Here is a 19,137-nt window from a genome sequence, read left to right as displayed (position 1 = left end):
GCTTTCTTTAGTTGCACACTTCAAACAGCCATAGTTCCTCCTGGCCAATGCTGGTTACATGCGACATTTGTCACCGCACTGATGACCAGCACCTAAAGATTTGTCGGCGTAGTACCGAATTGCTGCCTGGCAGACAATCGTGGGTGACGTACCAGCACTAGTTCTCTCAAGTGATCCACTTCCTTTAGATTCACAGCCATCCTTGACTTGGAATGCTTCAGCAAATAAATCATGCCGGTAGATTTTCGTCGCTGCAATCTGTCACCCTAGACAGATTTCACTTCTGCTATGAACTCTGCTCTCAAATTATTTGGACATACATCGACGTTATACTCAGTTCATGGAAGAAGTGTATCGGCGATTGTCTTTTCAAGAACAAAAACTGAATTTTCCTTTTTTCATTATATAACCTCTATACTCGTGTTCTATAGCACAAGAAAGTGGTTAAGTTGAACAATTGAAAAAAAAATAATTTGGAGGTTTTGCGTACCAAAACCATGATCCAATTATGAGGCACGCTGTATTCAGGGGGCTCTGAATTAGTTTTCACCTTCTGGGGATCTTTAATGTGCACCCATAGGATTAAACTGAGGTTATTTGTGGTAGCTCCGTGGAGACCTGAAACTGTTAGTTGTAACATGGCTTTGCAGTTTTGCACGCTATGTACTGCTTTCTTTGCTTCACTCAGTTGTATTCATGGGGGGGGGGAGGCACTCCTTGATTAAACAAGTAAGAGAGTTCTGAAACAGCTGTACAAAACACACAACTGATAATAAGAACACATTTGCATGTCGCTGTTAAAACTTCAGAGACCTTTATGCTTGCCTTGTCAACTGGACCATTGACAACTACTCCATACCCACAGTGTCTTCCCCAATCTAATGAGAGAGAGTGCAAATTGTAAACACAACATCCTTTATTAAAGCCACACAAAGAGCCTGCATAAAGCATCCATCATCTTTCACCGTCACAGACGGTTTTGAAAGACAACTTCATAAGGCAGACAAGCTTGAGTGTTTTCCTTCAGTATCTCTATTAGAATAAAAAATATGCAAACTGAAAAGAATTGCGAACCACACCAGCAAAAAGCTTGGACACAAGGTTGCATTCTCACATTTTCGTTGACAGCGTGCTGGAAAATTAAAACTCTGCCCCGCAGACTAGTGAACACTGGCATTCTTGAACACATTTTCTCGTAGAGCAGATTTCTGAATTACGAAGGCTGCTGCTAAAAGAAATCCGAGACATTCACGAGTAACTTTTTTCTCCGGTGAAAGCACGAAAGGAAGGGGTCAAAGGGTGGAGATTTGAATTGAACAAAAGTGCGCAAATGAAGCATGCCTAGAGCCAACGTTTCAACACGGGCACTTGGCTCAAGCCAGCGCAAGGCATTGGCTTGAGACTTCTCTTGTTCACCCACTGCTGACCCATTCTTCCTTATTGAGTATAACGATCATGACAAGCATGCTAAGGCACATTCTGCTCTATCAAAAATGATTCCATATTGACACTCCATGTCGTTGCTCGATTGTCAACTATGGCGGCACATTTGTGGAGACACATTAACGAAGATAGTTACACGGCAATGCATAAGCCGTTCTTCGGGGGAAAGCACCGCTTATCCCTTTGGAAGGCAGCTGCTCTCAACGCACTCGCAATTGGATTGCGCGAGACTGATTGAGACTGAAATGACACAGCACTCTTCATAATGCTACCACGTACAGTGCAGTCAAACGTCAAAGGGAACGCACTATATAATCTTCTGGTTCTCTAGCTGCAAGTGCCGACATGCTATGTCAGTGAACTGTGCAGGTGTGCATAGGGACCTGCTGCAGAGCTGGTCAACTGTCCTAGGGAAAAATTCGCGTGTGTTCCCTTTAACAGTGGATTGTACTGTACATTACTCCAATTAGCAGTGATAGGATCAATGTTGAAGGAAAAGCTACGAGCCCTTCCCATTTTATTTACCGTCGACCAGTACATTAAACCAATCTGTCACTGGGCTAGCTGCAAGATGTGCGATTACTGCCAAGATATTGCAGCCCCCCCCCACCCTTCCCAACTAAATTGAGATCAGGCCACTTAACTTAAACAGAGCTTTAGCTCCAACATCAAATTCGACTGTTCTGAACACCTGACTTGGGCTTAAAGCAAAGACACCATTGCATCAACATCATGAAAGATCTTGGTGTGCTGAGGTTCAGGAGAACAAACAGGTGAAGCTCTGTGCGCGGCGTTCTGAACATAAATGCCGCTTTAAAATGAGCATGCGTGTAAAATCCTAAGGCACTGCACTGCATGCTACATCTTGTGTCCTGTGAGCAAAAAGTGTTGCTGACTTACACAAAACTGTGACAGAAATATGTTGTGATAGGTAGCAGCTGGAACATCTGTGCTAACCTACTCGGAAAATTCCACTCTTTGTCACACCAGCATGAACTGCTTTAAGAAGCAGAGGCTTCTTGCTTTTGTTTGTTTGTCTCCCTTCTTTTATTGCTGCATGGCATACTTGCCAGAGGACATTCTGTGCCCTTTGCATTTCATCGAAATTTCTCGTTTCCCACACTGCTGCCTGTTATTTGTGCTGTGTGTGCTACGTGTGCTATGTAAAAGCATCATACATGTGTTGTCGTCTCACTGGTAGGCTTTCGAGCTAAACAACACATAGGCTTTTTTTTTTAATCTTCAGTTGCTTTCGCACCATACGTTGGAGCAATACACTGCAGACATGATCCTTGCTGCATGATCTAAGCACTACACTTATCTGTTTATAAGACTCAAACCTGATGAGAGTCCTTTAATGCATTGAAATTCATGCAAAGATCTCAGGTTGGGCACAATGACAAATTATGTGTGATTGTTTCACAAGTAATATCTTGATAAAACTTCTTGTGCGCAAGCAAACAGGGACGAAGAATAGGAGCAACACAAGGACGAGCGCTTTCCTTGTGTTGCTCCTATTCTTCGTCCCTGTTTGTTTGTGCACAAAAAGTTTTAAGCTGGATCTGTTCCAACTAGGCCGACTTGCACTTATAATATCTTGAGTGATAAACAGTAGAAAATATTGGGTGTCTTGCCTTGGAATATCTTGCTTAAGTACAGTAAAACCCTATTAACTCTCCAACGCCAACTCTTAAATACTGAACAAGATGTCGAGATAAGCGGAGTTTCAAGATAACTGAAATTGCCAAAATCACGCATGGACCACAGGGACTTACCATTATGGCGCCGGTAACAGCTAACTTAGTGGCAAAAGCTCAGTATACTAGTAGCAGTATTCTCAGTCGATCACTTTTGGTAACACAATCACTTTCGCGAGATTTCACGTGGCTCGGCACCAAACACGTCGGCATCTGCAGACAACAGCGTTCCTAGCACTGTGGCGAGGCAGTATGCTTGGCACTGAAAACCAGTAACAAACGTGGGGGAAAAAATGACACCGCAGTGAATTCCATAGAATTCCACTTGGAAAACTCAACCAGAACTGTGAATGTGCTGGAGTGACGTTATTGTTTCCGCCACACAAGCATAAAGCGAGTGACCTTGCCAAGCCTTGATCTTGCGGAAACTGAAACTATGCTGTGGGCTCGCACGCTCGCCTCATTTAGCTGTAGCGAGTGGTCTGACTGTGCCTGCTCAAGAGTGTGGACTGTTTCCCTCAAGGTCATAATTAATACGCCATAGCCGTCCTGATGCACCACTGACAGCATCCTCAATGAGAAGAAAAAAAAAAAAGCAAAGCTCTACTCACATTCACCGCTTAAATGAGAGCCACAGAGAGGTGGCAGCAATCAATCGTGTGCGAGCGAGAGAAAGGGAGAACGAATTTGCAGTGCGGCGTCTCGCTGCGCTAGCTAGCATGGCGCAGCACAATTGCTCGCTGCCAGATGAAAAGTGCCGGAAGCCATGATGCTCGGCTGTCAAGGAAATCGACACATTGGGATATTCATAAAATCATCTCCCTTTGCAAAAGAGACCTCTACAATCCCCGATGCATTGTGAAAGGTTTGGCGGAAGTCGCTTGTCGTTTTCACATTTATCGGGCAAACAGCAATGGTTGCTAAGCGGGTTGCTCTCTCTGACGTGACCTTGGTCGGTGCGAAGGCGCACTTCGCCAGTGGCGATGCCAGGCCCTCTCGTGCAAGGGGTTGATAAGCACGGTGCTACCCGAGCCACGGGCGTAATGGTTTTAACCTCTCCATCTAGCCTCGCACACCACTGAGAGGGCACGCACACTTTTTTGTGCAAATAAAAATTAAGGTAAGGCCTAGGATGGTTCACACCATTCATGGAAAGTCGCTGTGGCCACAGAATTCTCATTTCACTCTTTGGCGATATCGCAGCTGTACACAAAATATGGAAACCTTCAAGTTGTGACTCTTCCCAGGCAGTATTGCAGTTGAAATTTTGAGATATTCAGAGTATGCAGCAAAAATTTTTCGAGATAAGAGGTGAAAAATATAGAGTTGACATTACGGTGGAAAAAAATTCAACTTAAATAATCGTTATTTCAAGATATAATACTTTGAGCTAACGAGGCTTTACTGTATAAGGGCTTTACGACGGAATAGATGTGATGTTTTTGCAGCACTTGCATTGTGATGTTACAAAAGAAAAAAAAATATGCTGTGATTGGTGGAGGTGGTTGTATCACAGATAATCACAGGAAAAGCAAAAGCTAATAGGTGTCAGGTATACACGCTTTGATTTTGCATTCATGCTAAGCTTCAATTGACAGCAGCATTCATGCTAAGCTCGAGTTACTAGCAGTAACACAGCTGGTGCAGTTTATGTGTACATTCCAGAAGTTATGATAGATGAATATTTTGATATGTGACATCTACAGGCACTGTAATAGCTCAGCACAGTGTGACAGTTTCAATCACAACTTGTTTGCATTCATAACATAGCTGTCACGCTTTGACTGCAGTTGAGCCTCAATATATCTGAACACAAGTATATAATTCATCATATAATATATAATGTAGTGAATCTGAAATATGACTGGCCGTGCTTCATTTAATTGGAGGCATCATTATTGTTTACACTCAACTGTGAATTTTCGTTTTCTTCATGCTGATGCCAGTGGGTATGCTAATAACAAATATTGGATTTAACGAAGGTATCCTTGTGTTGGACATGTCTTCGTTACAACAAAGCTCAACTGTATTACCATGAATTACCATGAAGCAACTGGACAGCACGTTCTCAGTGAGTATGTGACTAAGCCCGAGACAGGGCCAGTTAACTAAGGCCAAGTGTAAAATATTGTTTTGATTTCATATGATAGCTACCGACGCTACAGTGAAAGGCACTTTCGTGTATGTTTTGATTACGGTGCAAAATTCTTGTGACAGACGAAGGTTTAGGAAACCTCGAAGAGATGCTTGGTGCGGGCCTTCATAATGCAGGAGCTGAGGAACTGGTGGTAAGCCATTTCGATGGGGTCAGTGAATCTGAACGAGAAAGAAAGATATATAATTAGGCGGAATGAACGTTTTCAAAATGGAGGCTTTCGAAATGTAGAGATGGCCAAGAACAACGGACTTCTGTCATCGCCCTTTATTATTCCTAACACACAATGATCACCAATTAATCGGTCGCTAAACAAGCGAACCTCAATTAAAGGAGCGCGAGAAACAAAGCCAATCATAGTAACAACACATGCTTCTGCAAGAGCAAATAGACAGAAGTGTGTAACAGCTCGTGCTAGTCATTTTTGTGCATTGTTTACTCAAGATGAATCAATTACCCACAAAGACCATGTTCTGTTTTTCATCTAATATGCTCCCTTTCATCTAACTTCTGGAGGTCCCCATAGCATAGGTTGACTCACATAGACAGTGCATGATACGCACAATGTAAATTAATGTCAGTTAAGCACTTTTTGTGAAGAGAAACTGAAGCATCCTGCTTGTAAGGCTAGCCTTCTGTGGGCTGCAATTTTGTTCCTACCTTGAGTGACTCTTCAAATAAATAAGCATGCCCAGTGTAGTTGTCATTAGATGACATAGTGTACTGTGGAGAACAATTTTAAATTGCATTGTTGATAACTATTAAGTTTGACATCTGAAAAAAATAAACCCAGCATAGCCCTGTATTCTTAACTGGAAAACTAGCCTTAGGCAGTATCGTGTAAGGCTTGCTTTCTTTCGATCCCATTTATTATCACCCATTGCAGTGTGCGCAAATTCATCTCGTACAGCGTGCACATTTCCTCCTTGTTCCGTACCGATCCTTTATCCTGTCATTTTATCTCTGAACACATCTATAATTTCCTTGTCCATCACTTGTCATGTAGTCCTTAGCTTCCCTTTAAAATTCCTGGTTATCTTTGATGTTTCAGTTCTACTCTGTGTCTCAGCTAATGTGGGCCAAGCTGTTAAAAAAAAAAGAGGGGGGGGGTGGCTGCGAGGGCTGCCCTTTTTGGCTTTCAATTGCATTCTAAAGGAACCAATAACTCGGCAAGCTTCAAGAGTGTTTATGGGGTCACAACAGCCCAAGTACAAGAAAATAACTTGAAATCCCTGACGCCACATTGACGTATGGCAGTGAAGTTACAGCAACAAATCCACAAAATGAAAGTTTTACCATTGCTTTCTCTTGTATCTACCAAGCTCTTACAGCAAATTTAACTAAAATAGAGTTTTGAAACAATACTTTATCAGCTTAAACAGATTCAGTGTTTTTCTTTCATGTCTCTTTAACTCGGCTTAACTATACGTACAAGAAATTAAAGCCTACCCTTGAAGTTCCGCTTCATCGACGTCATCTACGGCGAGAAGGTCATTGGCGCAGATGCTGTCGACTACTGTTGCGTTCGGCAGAAGGCACAGAATCTGGACGGGAAACTTGTACTCGGTGAGACAGGCAGCAGCCATTTTCTTCGTTGCTTGATCTGTTTCGGAGGCGGCGTAATCCTTGAAATGAACACCACATGGTTACCATGTTAATTTCCAGGATTCCAGCTCAGCCGATACATTCAGCAATACATCATACAATACAAACGTTTGAAACATAGGGCATCACATTATATAAAACGTAGGCTCGGGCCTGCCAACCTTAGAATATAAAAAAATATATAAAGATGAAATGCACACGGAAATGCAGGATATGAGGAAAGAATAACAATAAGAATTGGACCAGGCATCTGGAAGGATGGCCTCTAGCTTCTACAGTAAACAAATATTGAAATTTGGTGAAAAACATTAACAATCGTTTTTATTTGAAGGTGTTAACTGTTTATACAAAAATTCACAGGCTTTGTTCTGCGAGGCCGCTGTGAACACGTACTCTAGTGTAATGGAGCAGCTAGAACGAACTTTACCAGAACCAGATCAAAACATTTATGAAGTGTATTTATGAAATATTCATGTAGCAGAACCTGAAATTGGTGTGTGGCAGGGCTGTGGGTAGGTGTGAATACTGTATATACTCGTGCAAGGTCCGTGCTTTTCTTTCTCTAGAATCTTGGCTGGGTGTAGCGCTTACACGAATCAGGCCGATGACAGCCCGCAAAAGGTTCGCACTGTTTTCGCAACTGTAGCAGACGGTACGAGAGGCGCAAATGACATAACGCGACAGTAAACTACCTCAGATGTCGGCTCACCATCCCTGATCAGATCTCACCCAAACAGGACTCCCTTCTCTACAGGTGAAATTCTACCACTCTGACTGTAAATACTGCCAACAGAAATGAGACGCCACGCAATGAAATAATGGCACGAGGGTGGCAGCCTGAGTGGCGTCGACGCAAAAGCAGCTGGCATCATCTAGCGGCAACGGAACTAACTTTGCTTTCTGGCGACACGTTTTGCATTCTTCCCCAAAATTTCGCCTTCCAAACCAAAGTGGGGGTGCGGATCTTACATGAGGGTGGCCCTTACATGAGTATACAGTAAACGGTAATTGGGCTCTCAAAGGCAACAGGCGATGTATTCACTCACACTTGTTGGCACTCATTCACGTTCCTACTCACACCCGCTCATACACACCAACACTCACTCGCATTCATTGTCACTTAACTTAAAATCACACTTTAGTCCCTAGCAAAGCACTTGGTGATACATGTCTGCTTTGAACGATTTGGAAACCACGATCATTGGGTTGGCACTAAGAAGCTAAACTTAATGATTGGTTTGGAAAAGTATAGATGTTTTTGCCATTTCGTTGGCTTATTCTTGCACGTCCACTTATTATGAATAATCAGCTATAACGAATGCGTGGGACCTATAATGTCCGTTATAAGTGGGCTCGACTATGGTGTACTGGAACAGGCCACAGTGTCACTTGACGGCAAAAACGTAGTTTTTTTAGTTTTTTTTTTTTTTATGTAAATTTGCAATGATGACCTGGGGTGCTAGAGCACACCAGCCTACTGTAGCGTTATCTGCCACTGCAGCCTGGAGTCACTGCTGGCAAGCAGAGCCATAAGGGCGCAACACAGGGCCTCAGAGATCGGCAGTTACGGTTGTCGCAGAGGTCCCGCATGCCCGTGCGAAGCTCTCCGATTGCTTCCTGCGGTTTTTCCTGCCTCATTTCCACATTCTTTATGTGCACGACAAGCGCTGGCTTTGTAAAAGAATGTTTTTTTGTGTGAGTGTGTTTGTACATCATGGTTCTTGCACAACAAGAACAAATCCGGGATTTTTCAGATCGGGCAAATTGACCGTATTCTTGCTCTGTAATTGACCGTATTCTTGCTTTTGGGGAGCGAGATGTCCAAGCCATAGTGGCAGCATTCGTCACAGAACATTTTTTTTTTTCTTCAGCAAAACCTGGCGACTGCTTTTTCGGCTGATGCGGTGTGAAAGGAATCCCGTGCAACCTACCTGGCATAGTGCAGGTAGTTGCTCCTTCCAGACTTCGATAACAAAAACATGCGTGCTGACTGAATGGGATGAACAGACGAGCGTTTGTTTGTCTTCTGCAACCGAAACACTGAGCTGGCGATCAGGAACACTACATGATCTGTGATTGGAAATGTGCAAGCTTAGACGGCATCATTAGTGTATCCGAAGTTTGTCTAACAGTTTGTCCTAGGAGTTTGTCAAAGTTTTGCAGAACATATCTAAATTTTGCGCACTAGACACATCGGTTGATTGCAGCACATGTCTGATCGCATCATCGCTGAACCGACCACGGTTCTCCCATTGTTTTGCTATATGGACGACACACTGCCCCATTCCAGTACACCATAGCTCGACTGTAGTCAGGTGTCCACCAGTGAATGCTAGTACATACATGTAGTTCAGCTGTTAAGCTCCAGGAGCTGACAAAGCCAGCCTGCAGGAGCTTTTGAACTGCAGGCGAAGCCAGGGGACCCTGTCGTAGGGTCCGAGCGCTTCCTCAGCAGGACTGATCATCCAGCGGACCCCAGGTGATGATGGAGTGGACTAGCTTCTTGTGGCGCCTGGCTTCTGCTACCACTGAACTCAGGTTGTGGTATGGCACCTGTGTATTTGTTGATGAGTTGCATGATCAGGCAGCCTGTTGGCACAATGGCCTGAAGGATGCAAAAAAAGCATCTTGCAGGTGCAATATAGGTGTCAGGAGAATGCAATCACTACCGAGGCAGCCAAGGCACCAGTTCCAATGCAGGAGGCTTCAAGAGAAGGTTACAATGAGACTATACTACTACTACTACTACTACTACTACTACTACTAAGAGATTGCTACTACTTGGTAGCTTGAAATATGCATTGCTGATGGCTAGTAATGAGGGGAAGCTTCACTAACACTGTTTAAAAGGCACAAACAAAGGGCACAGTGTCATGATGCATGTAAAGTGTGCATGTTTGCAGGTTTAAAAAGGTCGTTGACCAATCAAAGTGCTTCTGCTGATGAACGCATTGTTAAGGCGTCAGAAACGAATCATTTTAGAGAAAACAAAGGTAGCAGATTGGCGTGCATTCCCCATTGAATAATGAGGCAGCCACTATGCCCTCTGAAATGTCACCTGTGAATGACACAAATTACTATGCAGATTCAGCTGACAGGTTGAAAGGATACGTTAGTTTAGCTCCTGGAAAGAATGAAGACCTCTCGATTTTGGAGGAAATGAGTCGCGAGACTCGAAACTTGAAAACGTCATTCAGTTCCGGCAACGTAAATTCGTATGAGTGGGCTAAGTTCCCGAGTCCTGTCATGCGGAAACACAGCCGTTCTCCTCTCCGAGATCCATAAAGTGGCATCAGTCCCATCCTCCAATAAGAAGGTAAAACATAGCATTCATCTGATCTGGGACAAGATAATATGAGAGAAGTGATGAATCACTGGTTGCCATCTCAATATCTTTGACCTTCGACTGAACAGAACTTCTTTCTTTCAATGCTGAAATTTATTTTGAAATTGCGATTGTTATGTGCTGGACGCATAACGGATGCTGTTTGTAACATTTATCATGTGTTGTGGCGGACTTGTAGAACACTGAGTAGCAGTTTTCCTTTTGATGGAAACACTTTTCAAAATGGGGGCTTTTGTGATGAGTGAAGTGCACGAGGTCGAGTGCAGTGTATGGAAAGAAGAAAAGTAAGATAACAGTGAAGGGCGCACACACAGATGCAAGTGCAGCCCAGTTTCGATCACCTGTCATTTAGAATCTGCAAGTGCAGCCGCTACTATTTATTCAAGAGCTCATGATATATCTTACTACCAGCGGGACATTGAACATATTCTGCACATGAGAGCGAAGCGTTCTAGTTCACTGAAAGCGTTCGCCAAAAGTGTAAACTAAATTGGTGTGCCACCATTCTGTGAAGGTCTTGACATCATGATCTCAGCATTACAGCTGCATGTCAGCCACAAAACAGTCATAAGATTCTGTTATCGATGTCACTTCAAGCGGAAAAAAAATTCAATATTTGAAAGCTAAAACATCACTGCAAACTGTTATCAGCAATGGGCAACGTGTATACGAAGCACTGCCAAACCGTGATCTCTTGATAATGCCATAGTAACCGCTAATTCTGTGCAACACTGTGTGGCAGAAGCGCGTGATTCAGCGTTGTTGCCAACTGAGGCCATGTCGACAGGAACGCTTGAGCAGCCATTGTTCCCACGGTGGAAAGACGTAGAAGGTCGTTTGAAATTGTTGAAACAGGCGTAATGCACACATATATATGGAAAATTGTGTAAAAATAAGGGTGATGTCATCGTGGCATCCAATACTGCACCGGAGCATGCCCTGCGCCATGTGATTTATACTGTACGCGGCACGCCTCCGCCCTGAAGATGTGCCTTGAAATTGCTTGAGCAGGCGTGACCTTCTTCATGGCTTCTGCAATCCACGCAAAGCTGTCGCTCACTCATCTTGAAGGCCGTATCATCGTCATGTTTGGACCGGAGCGGGGTGCATGCTTCCATGCTTTGGCATTCTGTGTGTGTCTTCTTTTTACCCCGACCAGATTTGAAGCGTTTGTTGTAGCAGTATGTAGCAGCATGGTGATATAAAAAACGTTCGTTATATATCTCGAAGCAGTTTTCATAGCAAGGGTTGGGAAATCGTAAATGCACTGAAATGTGGTCGTTATAACCGATAGAATGTTATATGTGGGTTTGACTGTATGATGACGATGGCATGTCGGCAATATGATGACGTTACTGAAGTGATGATGACGGTAAAACAACAGTGTGGCAAGAACAACATGACGGCAGTGATGTGACGACGGCGGCATGACGAGAGTCGGATGACAAAGCTGGAATGATGATGATTGAACGACCACGGCAGTGTCAAGAACACGAGCACATAACAGTGGCCCAAGCTATTAGGCAACTTGGGCCACTTCGGAGTAAAAGGTGCGATGACGACAGCATGATGAGAGTCAGATTGCGAAGCTGGAATGACAGCAACTGAACGTCCAGGACGGCATTGCGATGGTGGTGTGACAACGAATCTATGACAACCGTATGACAGTGAAGATGACGACATGACGACAATCGGATGACAATGCTGGACGATGATGCAACAACCATGAGCACGTATCTAGTGGCCCACGTAGGTAGACAATTTTGGTGACTGGGCCGGTGTAAAAGGACGGATGGCCTTCCGTCTGTTCATTTGTTCGTAGTAGGCAAAATGTCCGTCATGCTGAAGTAGGCAAAAATGACCCTCCTGCTGCTGAAATAGGCAAAGAATACTAATCACATTAAAAAACAGAGCTTCGAAGAACAGTAATCATGGAGAAACGCAAAGTCATGAAAAGATGGAAAGGGCACAGCACGTTGTAGAACTAGGAGGAGTTCCAGGAAGCGACGCACGAAGAAGGTCGGCTACTAGACTGGATGCCGAAGATGGGCCGTCAAAGTTCTGGATGCGAGCCACCATGACTTCAACTGTCCAAGGCTGCCAGTCAAGGGCTGGCCTATGCATTCCTGCACTATGTGACTTCACCTGGCCAAGAACTTCTACCAAGAGGCCTGTGGACACCCGTGCCCATAGGCAGAGCATGAGCAGTCGGACTGTAAGCCAGAGCTCGCGTACAGCTGCCTGACCACGATGTTCCAGTCTCCTGCTGCTTCCACCCTCGAGGTTTCTGGTGCTGCGCCTGTTTTCGCTCGGCCAGCCTCGCCACTCAAACTGTCTCTGCCTTGGTGAGCTCGACACTGCTTACCTCATCACCTCGCCAACTGTCAATCAATGCGAATGTTGCGGTTGCTGCGGTGAACATCCTGCACGCTCCCTCACGTGATGTGCCATAATCCTACTTAGTGTGCCAGTACTGTTCTAATTTCAGTTGTAATTGCCTCTTGCTGTTAATATTTCATTAGGCATTTATTACCTGTTTTTCCTTCCTGTGCAAATGAAATGTGTGTTTTCCAGGTACAAACAGCTTTGTCCTTACTTGGGTGACCTCAATGACTCACTGCAGAACTAAAAGAATCTGCATCACAAGGATGTTATGAGCCACTACCTTGGCTAACGCTCGGTTATATTATACACTAGGGACATTGAAAGGCTTGTACTAATCAGCGAGAGGAGCAAGAGAAAGCAAGGGGTTTCATTTTTGTTAGTCACAGTCACACGACGTCACTCGTCACTTCTTATGACTGTCCTAATGAGACACATACTTCAGGGGCCGGCTACCCACAAGCCTGGCTAGCAACCATACTGAAGTCCTAATGAGGGCCCGTATCAATGCAAAATCTTTAACGCAGGACACCAACTGTGCACTGTGAGCTTCACTTGCACTTTAAAACACGCCCTTGCTAATGGCAACAAAGTGTTTCCAACCACCTTGAAGTCAAGTGTTTCTGGAAGTGCTTCAAACCCACCTTGAGGAAAGGAAAGAACATCTGATGCAGCTTTCTAAGTGCCTTGTCCTCTTCATTAGAGCTTATAGATGACGGGCGCATTTCCGTAGGCAGCCCATTGGGAGTTTCCAAACTAAGCACCATCTCAGCAACTTTTCCAATGTCCACTTCTGTGGTCGGGGCGTCACCGCTATACCGTTGTGATAGCCATTCCAGATCTAGAAGCAAGAAATAAATGTTTGCACTGTGAAACTTGCGCTAAGGCAAAGCTTTGAACAGTGCACAAAACTGGTCAACAAATTTGATATTTTAAAGGGTGTAACACTCGCGAGTAGTTGAATACTCTGTGATGTGTAATAGTAACCAAACCATAGGAGTAGGATATACTGAGCTAGATGGCACATGTTCATGTTTAAAATTCACTGAATTTTTATCGCCCACCAATTTTTTTTTTCTTACAGTACTGTTGGAATCGCACCGCTGGCACGAGTTGTTGGGGTCTCGGTGTTGACGCCCGTTATTGCCAATGGGTCGCAAGCCCCAAGGGTAGCGTTGGCCTGGCGGCCTGGGGCACTGGAAGCATCCGAAGGTCCCGGCAAAGCAAGAGAAGACTGGTAACAGAACAACTTGTTTATTCTAACATAGCAAAAGAGCGGCCGGTCAGGTCGACCGAAGTGGAGAGACGGGAGAGCACGTAACTCAACAGTACAAATCGGAGCCTCTCTCCTGGCGTCCGGGGGCAGCTGCTCTTATACTCTCGGCGTCGCGGTCCAAAAGGGAAGGTCACGGGATGAAGGTCACGGGACGGCGGAGCATGAGCCCACGACGGCGCGCACGGTCGAGCCGAGAGACCTGCTGAACCGAGTGCAGTGACGCATCGCCAACCCCCCCACACGACGGCGCGAACGGTTGAGCCGAGAGACCTCCAGGCTCCTCATTCGGGGAACTCCGCTCCCCGGCTGCCGCGCTTTGACAAGCGAGGGCACACACACACACACGCACACACGAAGACACGTGGCACTGAAACACGCCTGGACACGCTTGGCGGGTAGGCGTTGCGGCGGCGTCGGACGGGCCAAAATGTCCGCCGCTTTGAACAAAGCCCCGGCGTCCGTTGCATCCGCGCCGGCATTACCGCGCGTTGTAGGCGAAACGTAACAGTACTAACTAGAACCACAAGCTACTTTCCATAACTGGTAGTGCAGCTAGCTCTCCTTCCACCTCCTCCACTTTGATCATTTCCCAAAGCACATTTCATTAAAGCTCTAGGACTTGTAATTTTGGCCACACATTAGTCTCATCACACCCAACAGCTCCTGTAATCTTCAGTACAGTGACTTTTGAGTCCTTATATACCTAACTGTGGCCGTTTCTAATGTTGCACTTTCACCAACTAAACAGTGCCTGTTGCAGGGCTGTGTTTGCAAACACTGCATTGAAATTACAAGAAAAGCAAACTATGGCTTTTCTTGTTTACACAGATTTTTTATTTATTTGCTTGTATATTTATATCATTGTACAGTATATGAATAGTATCCGTCCCCCTACTCTGTCCTCTTTCCCTGTCTACACCCCTTCCCCCACCTCGACCCTGCGCCCCCCCCCCCTGCTGACCGGCAGTTCAGGTGTCAGTAGATGTAGCTAGTAGTAGACAGTTACAGTGCAGTCAGCAGTAATTCTCCATTTATGTAAAAAATAAGCAACCAATTACTGCTACTTTCATGTTGACATATTTTAGTGTTTGTATTTTTGGAAAAGTGTAGCCACAATAACAACTCCACTGTAAGGAATAGAAAATAGAGAACCAACGCTGCACACACCAACGTTAAGTTGCCGGTCGGTGGGCACGTGAGCCTCAAAGTGGTGCAGGACAGAACCGTCCTCACTGATCACCACTCGTCCTTGGAACTGAGCAGGTGTGAACCAAAGTGGCCTCTGTGGTGGCGTGCTGATCTGGAACTCAATGTGGGACCTGTCGGCACAGAGATCAGGGGCCGTGTTCTCAATCAGTCACTTTACGTAACATAGTGTGATCTACATATAGCATCTGCACAACACACCAACTATTATACCAGTTGTATGTGGGCTGACCCAGCTCACACACCTTAGATATGTGACGCAGTACAAGGAGTATCGCTATAAGTGTTCAGAATTGTAATGCATCACTGTATCACTTTCTGCCTGCAGGGATTGGCTAAAGAAAGAGAATTAGACATGATGGATAAAATGTGCCTGCGGGCATATACTGCATCACTGCTGTTTTCACATTGTTTAATTGCCAAATGAACCGACACTATGGACAACACAGAATTGTAGCCAAGTCAACAAATGCCTGTTGCTACAGTGATGTGACTGGACATGGACCTTACCTTACATGAGGGCAAAAGTATAGAGAACTGTTTCAATTAATACACAGCCCAAATAAGCAAAATGTACTGCACATTGGTTTTGCATTGCATTAACAGAGGCACTCACATTATGCAGGGTGTTTCAGCTTGTTGTGCAAACCCTTAAACATGACCGTAGTTCACAAACGAGCAAAAAGTAATTAGCTATCTTAAGCACTGACTTCAAGAGAAAACAGTCACTGTAAATGCAGCAGCATATATTGAGAAACATCCCACTAAGCTGTTTCCATATAGACAGCTGTCGTGGGTTTAATTTTTCCAGGTACAAAGCAAAATGCACTACACTTTCTAAAGTGCCAGAAGACTAGACGCTTGCACAGCGTTGCCTGCAAACCATGAAGAAAACTATAGAAATTCCAGTTAATGCTACTCAAGGTGTCAAATTTAGTCACTGTTATCAGCAATCAAAGCCAGAGTACAACTATAATTACAGCTGTCATATATTGCTAGCAAGCTCTGGCTCAGTAGATAAGAGGGATAGTAAAACGTCTTTACTGCCCACAATGTTAATTGCCAGTATGTTGTCAAGAATATCCACAAAAAGCCTATATAACAGACTCAAAGTCTTCATACCTAGAAAAGACCCAGACAAAACCTTCAAATGTCACAGCAGCAACTGTGGTCCACGAACAATACTAACTCACAGAAACAGAGCAAGATAGTTTTGCATTCAAGCCTGTGATGAGCTTCAGCATAGCATGTATTGCAATAAGTACTTAAGCGCTAACATTTCCTTTCAACTTTACGACAAGCTTCAAAGGCATTACTCTGTAAACTACTCATTTACAGTTCGGTAAAACGAATGGTTACTTCTATAATTACTTTGGGTGTCACAGGGCAACATGCAAACAGAAATGGATATGACAGATTTCTTGGATTCAAGACATATTTACTTTTGTATACAGGCTGAGAATTTCTTTCCGACTACATTACTTTACTGCACGCAGTGGTACAATACAAGTTCTTTATATTTCACAGTAAGAACATATGCTGGCTCCAGCATACCTGTTACTGTATTCTGGTCTTCTCAGAAAGCAACAGCTAACATTAACTCCTGAAGCGCTTCGGACGAACCTAGCTCGTCAGAGCAGTCGTAGTAAACTTTGCTTTGGACACGTTCAGGTTGTCCACGGCAATGTTCCCATTTTCGAAGTGATTTGGACGAATCGAGTGCAACCACTTAGTTTCTTTTTCTACCATAAAGATGGCAGCACTTTGTCATAGCTCAAAGACAGTATTCTTGAAATTGTGCTCTTTGGGCACCTTTTGGCAGGAGCTTTTTTCGAAGATGGCGTCTGCCACTGACAGCTCGCACATGGGTCGTGCTGGGATCTGGTGCAAGCCATGCGGCAAAGCTATGTGCGCCGTTCCGTGCTTCATGCAATTTCACGCACTTTGCCACCTGCCTTAGCGGAGGAAGAATGGGGAGAAAGCTTTCTTTGGTACTGAGCTTTGCTTCACATCAGTTGATGTTGAAGGACTGTAATATAAAGCCTTTTCCTCATTTCTGACTGCACTGTTTATGGCAATGACGAGTACAACTATATTGCTTATTCAAGGGATATGAAATGAGGTTTGCACGCACAAAGTGTGAAGTTGGTTTAAAACGCCTTAAAAGTGTTTTGTAGAAAGTGAAATTTGAAAATATGCCATAACAAAACAAGCGAAATAAGGTCACTTTTTGTCAGAATGATAAGAAGTTAACGAAAGACCGGTGTATACTAACCTGAACAGGATATCCAGTGTGCTGTTTCTGCTTCTTGTAACGACCGCAGCTGTTCCAGCAGGCGATGCTCTCGTAAAGAGGAAGACATTTTGATGAAACATCCCGAAAAGCTCTCCAAGCAGGACTTCGGCTGGTGTTCCGGGTGTTGGTGGTTCGTAGACATCCGCCTCCACATGTCCATCGGAGTTTCGCGAGTCTTTTGCTTCCAACAGCCACCACGGATTACCGTGAATGTTACCATGAGGTGGCAGAAAAGCTGAGAATCTGGACAGTGGCAACGTTTTGACATGCTGCTGAGCTTCTCTCCATGACAGGAGAGCCTGAAGATTGCTGTTGGGGTTCTGCAATAAGTGTACAACACAATTTAAGTGCATAAACCACTGCTCGGCCATAACTAACAACGTTTTAAAGCTAAATTATGTGCTTTCTCACAGATACAATTTCAATTTCTCAAACCGTGTGTCCTGCTGTGCTCGTTTTCTTATTGTGCGCTACAAGTTTACCAATATGGAATACCTTAGCACGATATTACCTATACACTTTACTACAGCATGGCAGTTAATCGAGAGGCTGCCCTTAAATAAGAAACATGAATTAAGTGTGTGCCATTTACCAAAGGGCTTTTGTGCTGTGTAACCCCCTCATGCCATGTACAGGGTGTCCCTCTCTTGAAGGATTTTATGCCTCCATACAGCGGTGAGGCCTCATTGGCATGTTCTCGGCTAGGGTGCTCAGGTGAAGACTCAATGGGCTAACCATAACCTAGTTAGAGATTTTAATTGTTAGAGACACCAATCTCATGGCACTATCTATCAACAAAAGTACTTAGATAATAGGTTATTCTGAGGCGCGCACAAAACAATCGAAGCAGCAATTCGCTGCTTATATAGACGGAGTCGGGTTCTTCAGAGGTAAAACTGAATCAAGCAAACAAAAGCTGCCAATGACAGACAACACAAGCGCAGTGTCACTCGCCTAAGCTGGGAAAATGGGTGTAGAGACGTGGTTCTAGCTTTCGTGAGAAATTTGAAGTCTTAGAGCTCCGAGGAAAGTCACAGGGAAAAGGTTGTCAACGCAGCAAAGCATATACTGAGAAACGGTAACGATCTTAAAAATATTTACATAATGCCGTCGTGCTACAAGAGCGATGACACTCACCGACAAAACCTCATCAGTAATGTTTTTCGTCAGCGAACTCGCATCAATACCTCGGAAGGAACTTCGTATCGTGACGTTTCGGCTTTCCCATCTTCTACCCTCTCGACTGAAACCTATTGAAGCGAGCAACGAACCAACGTTCGCGTATATAAAGGCGAACTCCGATTTCTTTAAGCGATCAATAAATACGTAACAGTTTTCCAAGCCGTTGAGGGGCACATCACTCCGGTACGACAGCGAAAAAATCACTGTGGCGACGGCGACAAGCGTTGCGGAACCGATGACAGCGGTTGGACGTATCTGCCACGGCGTCGTCATAGCCGCAAACACCGCGGTAACTTTCTACATGTCGCAGCAGCCAGCAATGCCGGTGAATTTTCGATGCTGTTACATGGGAATTGTTTACCAACTTCCCAGCTGCGCCCATCGCGCGCACGAAGTTTCGAGTCGCGTCGCGCACTTCGTCCAAAAACCCAAACTAATAAGTAAGCTCCGAAATCGCACTAGTTACAAAACACAAGATTGATAAATTTGTTTAGTATAAAACGTTTCAAATAAGTTTTAAATAGCTTAATAAAAATACAATTTGATAGA

The 19,137-nt window shown here is 44.5% G+C and overlaps 1 protein-coding gene across 2 annotated transcripts; it reads right to left on the bottom strand.

Annotated features, from left to right (window-relative positions):
* Positions 1–896: 896 nt before the first annotated feature.
* LOC126543977 (selenoprotein N-like) lies at positions 897–19,032 on the bottom strand. 2 transcript variants are annotated; one of them, XM_050191151.3, is made up of 7 exons: positions 18,544–19,032; positions 17,386–17,726; positions 15,072–15,223; positions 13,273–13,469; positions 9,244–9,453; positions 6,745–6,920; positions 897–5,456 (listed from the first exon to the last, which is right to left on the bottom strand). In XM_050191151.3, the coding sequence occupies exons 1-7, from the start codon at positions 18,859–18,861 to the stop codon at positions 5,366–5,368; spliced, it is 1,485 nt and encodes a 494-aa protein (XP_050047108.1). In that variant the 5' UTR covers positions 18,862–19,032; the 3' UTR covers positions 897–5,365. The 2 variants fall into 2 exon arrangements, with proteins under 2 accessions (XP_050047108.1, XP_054918398.1); XM_055062423.2 differs by having other exon boundaries at positions 18,738–18,851.
* Positions 19,033–19,137: the final 105 nt, after the last annotated feature.

This window comes from Dermacentor andersoni, chromosome 10, assembly GCF_023375885.2.
Source record: "Dermacentor andersoni chromosome 10, qqDerAnde1_hic_scaffold, whole genome shotgun sequence".
NCBI lineage: Eukaryota > Metazoa > Arthropoda > Arachnida > Ixodida > Ixodidae > Dermacentor > Dermacentor andersoni.
This window is presented reverse-complemented; position numbering and strand designations above follow the sequence as displayed.